Source organism: Lepidochelys kempii, chromosome 19 (assembly GCF_965140285.1).
Source record: "Lepidochelys kempii isolate rLepKem1 chromosome 19, rLepKem1.hap1, whole genome shotgun sequence".
Classification (NCBI taxonomy): domain Eukaryota; kingdom Metazoa; phylum Chordata; order Testudines; family Cheloniidae; genus Lepidochelys; species Lepidochelys kempii.
In genome coordinates this window covers 10,263,081-10,274,601 of record NC_136398.1, presented here as the reverse complement: position 1 = coordinate 10,274,601, position 11,521 = coordinate 10,263,081, and the positions used below count along the sequence as shown (strand labels likewise).

General features: G+C 49.5%; 1 protein-coding gene across 1 annotated transcript in view; it reads right to left on the bottom strand.

Moving 5' to 3' along the window:
- Positions 1 to 117: 117 nt before the first annotated feature.
- Positions 118 to 11,521, bottom strand: part of ZDHHC18 (zDHHC palmitoyltransferase 18) — a 38,587-nt gene continuing 27,183 nt past the window's right edge. Inside the window, exon 4 of the mRNA XM_078849456.1 lies at positions 118 to 725. Within this exon, the coding sequence (XP_078705582.1) occupies positions 471 to 725 (255 nt within the window). The 3' untranslated portion in view covers positions 118 to 470. The remainder of the gene's footprint in view (positions 726 to 11,521) is intronic.

Below are 11,521 nucleotides of genomic sequence, written 5' to 3'. Positions count from 1 at the left end.
CTTCCACCCCTCCCTCACCTGCCCCCCTCTGCCCCAGCATCTCCCTTTCCCCTGTGAAATCCCTGGAGGGTGGGGAGGAAGGACAAAACTGTGCAAAAGTCTCAATATCACATTGGCAAATATATGTAGCAAATTGCCACAGAAAAATATAGCAAGGGGCGAAATGCTGCTTGCCCCAGCCGGGCAGTGACTGAGTGCTTAGAGCAAGTTAAGGGGGGGGAATCACTGCCTTTCCCTGCTCCGATGGCAGTAACAATCCTGTTTAAGGCCCCGATTCAGCAGAGCACATGCTTCAGTCCCAGTGCACACCCGCACAAAGGCTTGGCTCAGGTCTAGTTGCTTGACTAAACACACAAGGGGCCCGACATTAGTGCTGAGTAAAAGCCTTAAAATCCCACTTTGCATGTGTGGCTAGTCTGGACAAGGCCTTGCCTGGAGGTATAAAGTTGTTGCTAGACACCAGTGACCAGCTAGGGCCCCGGTACTTGTAACCCAAACACCCCAGGTGCACCCCACCTCCTTATTGCAGTGGGGCTGAGGCCCTGGTGCCTGGATTGCTCTGCAGAGAAAAGGATACTTCTACTTCTGTAGCCCTTTGTGTTTTCAAAGTAACGAAGCTCACAACGTAGATGGTCAGCTCTCAGGGCGGGGTCTGTCTTGTTGTTCGGTGTCTGTGCAGTGCTCAGGACAATGGAGCTTTGGTCCATGAGTGGGGCTCCTAGGCACTATCACAATAAGAATAATAAATAATACTTGCAGAAATATTAACCTAACGAAGCGTCACAACCCCACTGTGAGATAGGTAAATACCCTCTGCCTAGGCACGTAGATGGCCCCCATCTCTGGAGTACCTGAGCATCTCACAAGCAATGTATTTATCCTCACAGTATCCCTGTGGGGGATAGTATATGATAAATATAGTATCATCCAGATGGGGAAACTGAGGCACAGTGATCACACAGCACATTAGGAACAGAATTCAGCTCTCTTGGCTCCCACCCTCTGGCTCTAACCACTAGACCACACCCGTTGGGACGTAAAATGTTCTCCCTATCAAGTCTGTCTGGAGCACCAGCAGGCGCAGACATGGGGAACTCAGCTGCTTGCTGGCATTGTAACTCGAACGCAGTTGATTTTATACGGCCTGCTGTTGAGCAATGTTCCCTGAGCCCTCACTGTCTCCAAGGGCTCTGCAAAGTGAATTGCAGAGATGGGCCAGAGCAGCCGTATTTGGATCCAAAGCAGAGTTGGAGAGTGTTTGAATTTGGGTTTCCCTTTATAGAAACGCCCAAGTTATGAAGCTTGGATGTGACTGGTCTTGCCCAAAGCTCCAGAATGTGGGATCAGGCCCATGTCTGACTGAGACATGGTTAGTGCGTAGGAATGAGATGGGATTGCTCTCCTAGGATGGATCTTTTTGAGGTGGGGAGTCTTTTTGAGGACTCTGGGGGATTTTTCCTCTGTCTGCTCTGTTTGCAGGCACAGAGCTGGCATGCTGGCTTTTCTGCAGGCCAGTGAAATGTGTGTGTTTGCCCTTGGGCTGGGGAGCTGGGATTTTTAACACTTAAGTAGCTTGAGCCTCCGGAGAAGTGAGATGATGATGCAGGGTCCACACTGTGGAGGGTTAGATGGATGGATTCTGTTTCAGGATATTGGCAGCCATTTAGTTTTGCTTTGTGCCTAACGTTTCTTCCATCAGAGTGTGAAGTTTTTGTAATACGTGGTGGGTCCTGTCAGGAGAACCAGGCAGTGAGGAAATGCCAGCTTCCTTCCAAACTTTGCTTTGCAGCCTGCAGGGCCAGGGTAAAGAGATAGCAAGCAGGGAAATTGCCTGGGGACCCAAACATGATTATTACCCCATTTTTACAGATGGGCAACTGAAGCCAAGAGAGATGAAGGCTGACATTTTAAAACCTGCCTAGAGGATTTGGATACCTGAGTGTCCAAATCCCTTAAAGCATCGTTGAAAATCTGAGCATAAGTGACTTGTTCAGCATCACACAGGGAGTATATGGCAAAGACAAGAATTGAACTCTCATCTCCTGGCTCCCAGCCCAGTGCCTTTACAATTTTAGTTTCCTCTGTTGTGTTTTGCTTGGTCTCGCCTTGTGCTCTCACTGGGTGCAATGACGTCCGAGGAGTTAAAGAGGTGCCTGAACAGCGGCAGTGATCCATCATCACCCATATGTGAAATATTGCAGGGTACTGGACATGGGGGCCGGGACGTTGGCTCATGTGTCATGGAGTCTTAGCAAATATTCAGCTTGGGATGGTGGCTGGAGAGGGAGGGCAGCACGTATGAAAACAATGAATCAGGAGCCCAGGTCTTGGTCATGCTGAATTTATTAAGTCAGTCTCAAAGTTCATAACGAAAATGCACTTAGCATGCAGCTAAATGGAGCCCTGTCGGAAGTAGATTCTAATTCCTTTCCCCTCAATCTTTTCCATTTGATCTCTGTTCTTTACACTGCAGATGACTTTATTCATTCATTTGTCCCACCCACCTTTTAAGCTCTTCTGCATTTCCCCTTAGCAGCCTCAAGCCTCATGTCCCCACCCCCTGTACTGTGGAGCATGGAGGAAGGGGGTTGCAAATCCAGATTGAAAGCATCTGGCTTGAGTCCGTCTCTAGTATGTTCAAACATGGGGCCCGCAAGAGAGGATCTAGCCAATGACCCATCGAGTTGGGTGTCTTGCCTCCAACAGTGGCCACTACTTGATGCTTTGGAAGTAGGTGGGAGAAAAAATGATGCACCTGATCAGCTGCGTGATGCCACGTGAGAGAGATGTTTCCGTTGGCCTCAAGCCTGGATGACATCCAGTGCCACCCAGAGGAGCAATCAGTGAGACACAGCAGCATGTGGTGGTGCAGAACTTCCCATCCATTGCGTCTGCTTGTGTGCCTGCAGCACCTGCCTGATTTCTCCCTGCCGGTCAGCCTGCTGGCCCCCGTCTGCTGTGCATTACGGATACAGAAACTGCTTGAAAGGCATCTCAGCCTTCCCACCCACAGGGCTGAATGGGGGCCAGGGATGTTTCCTGCCTCTCTTCTTCTCCCCACCATTTCCATGTGGGACCCAGGAAACCTGGATCTCTCTGCCTAATCACCCCCCACCTTTCAGAGGATGAAGAGAATTAACAACAGATCAGATTCTCACAGGACAAATAACCTCTGCTGGGGCTCATCTGGAGACAACGGATGATGCTCTGGCATGCAGATTAACAAGCCACTGGGAGCTGGTACAGGGCAAGGAGTGAGATTTTTTGCCTGGAGTGACTCAAAGTCACTGAGGGCCGGGTGAGAATAGCCTAATCTCCAGCACGCTGGTGCTGAGAATTGCACTAGAGAGCTGAGAAACCTCTCACACCATTCACAGTGCGAGCTGATCAAAGCCACCAGCTCAGCTGAGCTCAGGCTTCCATACGGGGTGGGAGAACAGTGGGGCAAGGATTGGTGGGGTTCTGGATGAGCTGCAGTGGAGACCTCTCATTGTGAGTGGCCACTCAATCATGTCCCCCCACCAGGGGTATTTGGGAGAGATCTGGACCCAATGAGATATCATCTCCCACTGTGGGAGGGGGAGGTTTCTCTTGAATGATCAAGTCTATGCATGACAGTGGGGCCCCAGATGGTCATTTCTGTTTCAGCTGCACCCTGGCAAATTAGGTTTCAGAGTAACAGCCGTGTTAGTCTGTATTCACAAAAAGACAAGGAGGACTTGTGGCACCTTAGAGACTAACCAATTTATTTGAGCATAAGCTTTCGTGAGCTACAGCTCACTTCATCGGATGCATACCGTGGAAAATACAAAAGATGTTTTTATACACACAAACCATGAAAAAATGGGTGTTTATCACTACAAAAGGTTTTCTCCCACCCCCACTCTCCTGCTGGTAATAGCTTCTCTAAAGTGATCTAAGGTGCCACAAGTACTCCTTTTCCTGGCAAATCAGTTGGGATAAAATGAGATCTGACCCAAACCTGAACCTTCAGCCTGTCTGAGGATTGATCAAGTTTGCAGATCTTTCCCCATCCCCGCAACTCCTTTTCCTTTACGCTTCATGGTCCCAAATCTCACAAGAAAGTGACTGAGAACATGCAAGTCCACAGGACAGGGGTGTATGTGTGACACACACACACAAGTATCCAGAGCCAGTTCCCAGTGGGAATAGAAGTGTATCCATGAAATTAACTTTTATGTTTAAATTGAGATAAATTTTCTGTTTGAATGTAAACATGCCCCTGCAAGTTTGGTTGCCCAAACACAACAGCACTGGCCTAGTGCAAGCAGGTAGTGAAAGTGACTGGAAATAATGGTGACCCTGAGCAGGGTAGATCACAGATTCTTAACCTGAAGGCTGCAGGGATGTCCCACAACTCCCTCTGTGTTCAGTTCCCCAAGAGCCTCTAAACATGGCAGCTAGCTCTGTGCTGGGAAGGAGCGACGCTGACTGCCAGCTGCAGCTGCTCGGCATTAAAAGGACATGGGAGTGGGGAGTGGAACTGGATCTAGATCCTAAGACCACACCTTCCCCTTGTCCTTCTAAGGAGGAGCAGCTGCAGCAGACCCAGCAGACATGTGTAGCGGTTTCTGGGGTTTGGGCTGAGCTCCACCTCAGCAGTGATGTCTGTATCCCCTTAGGGCAGGTCTACACAGGAAATGCTCTCTGCTGTAGACGTGCAGCTCCTTAGTGTTCGGGGTGCTCATACAGCAGGCAGCATCGCTGGCCCAAGCATTCAAAAATCATGAGGGTTTTTTTTAAAATTGGTTCTTTTTCTTTGCCTTCTGGTCTCTGAGCCTTGGCCAGTGGTTTTCAAACTGCGGGTCGCGACCCAGTACGGGGTCGCAGAATGTAAGACACTGGGTCACGGCGGCTATGGTCAGCACTGCCGACCAGACCGTTAAAAGTCCCGTCAGTGATGCTGCCCTGCTAAGGCAGGCTAATCCCTACCTGTTCCGACACCGTGCTGCGCCCCGGAAGCAGCCAGCAGCAGGTCTGGCTCCTAGGCCGGGGGGGGCCATGGTGCTCTGCGCACTGCCCCGCCCCGAGCAACAGCTCTGCAATCCCATTGGCCACACAGCCAATGGGAACTGGGGGTGGTGGTGCCTGCAATTGAGAGCTGCGCAGAGCTCAACTGCTGCTGGCTACTTCTGGGGTGCAGCGCGGTCCACGGTGCCAGGACAGGCACGAAGCCTGCCTTAGCAACCCTGCGGCCCAATCCCTTGCCCCAAACCCGGAGCCCCTTCCAACACCCCAAACCCCTCATCCCCAGCCCCGCCCCAGATCCTGCATCCCCAGCCCAAAGCCCTGACCCCCTCCAGCACCCCAATCCCCTGCCCCAGCCCAAAGCCCCCTCTCACATTCTGAACCCCTCATTCCCAGCCCCACCCTGCAGCCCTCACCCCTGCACCCCAACCCTCTGTCCCAGCCCTGAGCCCCTCTCACACCCCAAACCTCTCATCCCCCGCCCCACTGGGTTGTGAGCATCAACAATTTTCTTCAACTGGGTCACCAGAAAAAAAGTTTGAAAACCACTGCTTTAGGCTGCACCCAGGCCATGGTCACAGCCTTTCTCCACAGCCATGAGGACAAGAGACTTCTGTTGTTAATGAAAGCTTGAGAGTCTCACAGAATCACCTGGCTCCAGGAGCTGGGGCTTTCTGCTAAACACCAAGTATCACAGAACCCCTTGATTAAAATCACGAGAGAACTGGGCAATCTTTACAGCAAAAGAAAAAGTGAGGACCCCATGCCTCACTCATCTACAGGCTGCTGCTTGTATTCAGCCCAACTGGTTCCCTTATAATAGGAGAGTGAGGGCAGGCTGTGTATGTTAAAGCACCAGGGCACAGTGCACAAGGAGATGTTGTCTTTAGGGTACCAAAGTGGATTGGTTGATTAGTATAACAGGGGTCATGAGTCAACAAAGCAGGTTGTGTGTAGGAGGTGGCTTGTGTTTAAAATCTCTAGTGCAACCTCCAATGGGAAAGAAGTGGCAGCCTCCCTCCCTCCGGATGGGTTTGCTTCTGGGAGGGGAGGAAGAGAGGCTTGGAGGGCTTTGTGACAGCTACCAGTCCAGCTGAGCTCCAAACCCCGTCCCCTGGCCTCCCACCTTCCTGTTCCCCAGTCACCCGCTCAGAAGACCCACTGGGTAATTTCCTTCCGCCTTCCACCCTCAGGCACAATGACAGCTGAGCATCCTGGACCTATGAGAATGAGTCGTGGCCTTTTGCTGTGCCAGAGCCTGGGTTGGAGGAGGGATGGGAAACATTCCCAGCGTTGAAGGGGGAAGGGCAGAAAGAGATAACACCCTCCCTTTCCTGTAGTGTTAACAGGTGGAGACAATAGGCCTCCTGCAGCTGGGCCTGGGGCTGCTTCCTGCCAGGACCATCCAGAGCTGCCTTTTACTGACCCACAATCAGCCACCTTGACATCAGCCACACAAAGGCCACCTTCAAAGACTGCTCAGGCTAGAGGCTCTGCCCTGCATGCAGTCTGGCCTTCCAGAAGCTCCAGATCCCATTCCTGCTGCATAGCACCCTCCAGCTATTTACGGCAGGGTGACCAGATGTCCTGGTTTTATAGGAACAGTCCCAATTTTGGGGGCTTTTTCTTATATAGGCACCTATTACCCCAAATCCCCTGTCCTGATATTTTACACTTGCTATTTGGTCACCTTAATTTACGGTTTAATACTAAGATCCCTCTTTCCGAGCTGGTGATTTCTGCTGTTGTGGAGAAGGCAAGGAAACAAGATCTGATTTGGAACAAAGATGATGTAATTAATTTAGAGAGACAAGTGACATCAAGTGAAAGATATTCCCTCAGACTACATGGCTGCAACACTGCAAACAATAATTAATTCAGAACAGTTTGCTTACAGGGAGCAGAGCTGACTAAATTACATGTTTTTTGCAGTGTTGTAGCCATGTTGATCCCAGGATATGAGAGAGACAAGATGGGTGAGGCAGTATCTTTGACTGGGCCAACTTCTGATGATGAAAGAGATGAGCTTTCGAGCTACACAGAGCTCTTCTTCAGCTCAGAAACCTGAAGAAGAGCTCTGTAGCTCAAAAGCTTGTCTCTTTCATTAACAGAAGTTGGTCCAATCAAAGATATTCCCTCACCCACCTTGTCTCTCTAAATTACATGCTGTCTTTCATTCTTTGCTAGGGAGCTTTACTATATGTAGAAGTTGCTTCCATCTGCCAATGAAAGGCAGCTGCCTCTGGGGCAGAACATAGGAGCTGTGTAAGAGCAGGCAGGAACACTGCTTATCAGTTTAGGGCAGGATGTGGAGAAGCCGATCCCAGCCAGTAGCGAGGCAGTCTAAGCAATTGGTGTCTGAATGGAGGGAAGGTGGAAGGTGAGCAGAAGAAAGGGGCTGGGACTTATTCTACAGTCTGTTTTGCAGGGGTATTTTTAGTCAAAATGGGGACAGTGGCCCAGTGGTTAGCGTGCTATTCTGGCACTCGGGAGACCCTGCTCCACCACAGACTCCTTGGGCAAGTCACGTAGGCCTGGTCTATACTTAAAAGTTAGATCGACATAACTATAGTGCTGAGGGGTGTGAAAATTCACCTCCCTGAGCACTGGAGCTATGCTGACCCAACTGCAGTGGAGATGCGGCTGCGTCAGCAGAAGAATTCTTCCCACAGTATAGTTACTGCCACTCAGGGAGGAGGATTTCCTACCGCAGAAGAAAAACCCCTGCCATTGCTGCTGGCAGTGTCTCCACTCCGGCAGTGCAGCTGAAAAACGAGCCAGGCTGCTGGCGCACCCGTAGTGTGAACCTGCCCTGAGTCTCTCTGTGCCTCATCCCCCCGTTGCAGATGGGGAACTAATAGCAGTGCCCTGCCTCACCGGGATGCTGTGAGGATAAATACATCAGACAGTGGGGTGCTCAGTCAGATACAGTGGAAATGGGGGCCAAGTACGTCCCAAAGATAAAGAGAATGGGGGTAGTTTTGGGAATAAGACACTGGAGATTTTGTGAATAAGACACTGGGAATCTTGGGAATAAGACACTGGGACACTGGAGATCTTGAGTCAGTCCCAGTTCTGCTGCACACCTTGGGGCAAGTCACTCTACCCTGTCTTTGCCTCAGTTTCCCCAACTGAAAAAAGGGGCTAATTGTCCTTCCCTGTCTCCCCGGGGGATTGTGAGGATAGATTCATGGCTGCATCTGAAGCCCGTGCAAACTGGTGATGGGGTCAGAGAAGAATCTAGACGTCTAGTATCGAAGCTGTTCCTTTGGGATTGTGACTGCCTGGTCTGAAATAAAACCCACTGGGCTTTTTATCAGTCAGAGCCAGGCGTTCGTTCACAGTGACTCCCACCAGAGCCAGGCTTCCCCTTCCACAAAGGCTGTCTCCATGTTTCAGCTCACTCACTAGGTTCTCTGTAAGGGGCTCTTAAGTGCAAGGCCGTCAGAGCTGATTGACGCACTCGTGGGTCAGGACTGTTTGTTGTAGTAACTGGAGCCTCAGGAAAATGCCTGAACAGCTCGGTTGTTTGCAGCGTTGTAGCCGTGTGCGCCCAGGATATGAGAGACACGAGGTGGGGGAGGTAATATCTTTTATTGGACCAACTCCTGTTGGCGAGAGAGACAAGCGCCATGTCTCTCTGAAGAGCCATGTCTCTCTGAAGAGCTCAGAGCTGAGTGTGAAAGGGTAGCCCCTGGGGCAATGTCTGATTAACCCCACCCGTCCCAGCTGAGATCAGCAGCTTTATATGTCATTCATGGACTTGTCATTTCCTGTACACCCCTCCTGCCCAGCATGCTGTTAGCACTAAGCAAGCCGAAAGGAAACCTGCAATGTGGCATTACATGGTGATGTTTGTGCCCCTGGGCTAGATGCTGGCAGCTCAGGGACTGAAAGCGACTGCAGCAAGCGCTCTGATGCTTCCCATTCCTGTGGTACCACTCCTCGCAAGCTCCATGCACACAGCACCGCTGCCACGCCCTCTGCTCAGCTCGAGGGGGCTGCATACCACTGCTTCTTCCCACAATCCTGCCCAATTCTCATAGCCTGGCCATCCTCTCCAGGCCAGGCCTTGTGGCCTCCTGGATTGCACCCTTTCGCCCCATCAGCCTACCCACAGCAAATACACCAGCCGCTGTTCTCTGCCAATTCCCTTCAGTCCGCACCCTCCCACCCCTCAACACCCTGCCCAGCTTTTCCAGTCCTGGGCGCCCCGCACCACTCTGCCAGTGCATCACAATCCTGACCTCTTGCACGCCCTGCTGTTCTAGTCCTGGGCAAATAACATGGACAGCTGTCTATTTCAGGATCCCTCTAGAAAGGTATTCAGAGCATCTTCACATGGGAATATCCCGGTGGAACCACAGGATCTCCTTACATTTCCAGTGAATGCAGACAATAGAGTGCATTAGGCTACCCCTAAAGTGGGGAGAGCTGCCAGAAAGATCCCCCGGGGTGAAATTAGGGGAGGCTTGGGTGAAACACAAAAGATACGTTTGATACAGGCGATGGTAGGAGTCAGTCCCCATTCACCTACCTAATGCCCACCGATGGGCCTCACCCACCCATTCAACCATGCGACTCCTCATTAAAAACCAGCTCCTGTAACGTGAGGCATAAAACAGGCAGGTGCAATCAATCTTCTGTGGGTGACTGAAGGACTTTCTGATCTGCAGCATCCATCACTCTGCCCTAAAGTAGGTGCAATTCTGCACTAACTGGTCACATAGCCAGGGTCTGCTATAGACTGGGTTAAAATCACCATGTTGCTCACTGCAGGCACCGTGGGGAAGCAGGGGGGCGCAGGGGAGTGAAAGGTGCTGGCATCTATGTCCCTTAGTCTGAGCAGTTTGGTTTGACCCTGGTGAGTGTAGGGCCGGCTCTAGGGTTTTTGCCGCCCCAAGCAAAAAATGTTTTGGCCGCCCCCCCCCTCCTTTTTTTGGGGCTTTTGTACATTTGCACTTTGCAATGTTTTTTTGTTTTGTTTTGTTGACTGTTTAAAATTAAAAAAGAAATGAAAACAGAATTTGTAGTTAGTGAAATAAAACAATTTCCTACTAGTGTACTTATCTAATTTTAACAAAATCACAATTACAAACAATTTGGGTTCAACTATACACTGTAATGAAAAACATTAGTGTCTTCCAGTGCGCCCAGTTTCTCATACTTTAAAAGAATTTATATGAAGTGAATTTTTCTAGTTTTTATACTTGCGTCATCTTTTAATAATTCAGTGAAATCTAAATTTTTTTTGCAGTGGTACTTTCAATCGAAATGATTGTGAGTCCTGACAAACGATTTTGAGACATGGTGGACCTCAAATAATTTTTTAGTAATTTCAGTTTTGAGAAACTGCACTCACCAGAAGCCACTGATACTGGTAATGTTAAAAGAATGTGTAATGCTGTAGCAGTGTTTGGAGTGAAAAAATCATTTCTTCATACTGGATGGCATAAATTGACGATTCAACTCATTAAATGGATATTCAAACGTAGGATCTAGTTTTGAAGGACATTTTTTTAACAATAATCATTAGCACTGGATCAGTAATTACTGTCGGCCATGTACTTGGATCCGATCCTATGTGAGTCTCTCCACCTTCCAATAATTGTTCTTCAGTTTTAGATTTGGATAACAGTTCTTTGTTTCTGGACTCTTCAGCTGAAGAAGTAAATCTTTGGATGGATTGTGATTGTTCGTCTTTATCAGTTAGCGAAGATAATCTTTGGTCGGATTGTTGTTCATCTTTATCAGTTGACAAAGATAATCTTTGGTTCGATTGGTCTTCATCAGTTGATGAATATTCACTTTCAATTGATTGCTTAGAGCTTTCTCCTTGATTGACAGCTTTTTAAAAATACTTTATTTGAAGTACAAGATAGTTTTTCCAGTCCTTCTTGCCGTTTCTCTCTTTGTTGCCGGTAGGCAGCACCGGAAAGTCGTTTTCGTTTTTGTCCCGGCATTTTAGCCCTATAACCACTTGCACCGACGTGACACAGAAATTGGTGCGAATGGCGCCGATAGGGTGGCACAGTACATGCGAGTAATCATGATTCCTGATTTAATTAATCAGTAACCGTTAACGTTTACACATTTATGCACGTTCACATTATGAGTGACCGTGTCACGACACGATATTTTTGTCACGATATGTGACACGATATTTTTCACATCATGGCCTAGTGCACTAGTGGAGATTTTTTTGATCTTCATGTATTTTTTTTTTTCCGTACATTGGTGGATTTTTCTGAAAAAAAAGGGTGGCCGTAATGCTGCCCCTGGAAATGTGCCGCCCCACGCCCGTGCTTGCTTTGCTGGTGCCTAGAGCCGGTCCTGGGTGAATGTCACCCCCAGAACCTGGGAAGGTGGCTCTTTGGCTAGGGGACGAAGGAGTCTCGTAGCCAGAGGCCAGACCTAGGAGCCAGGAACTCCCAAGTGCTAGCCCCTGACTGTGATCTTGGGCAAGTCACCTCAGTGCCTTTTCCCTGCCTGACAAATAGGAATTGATCCGCGCCCCTCGCACAAGGGAGCG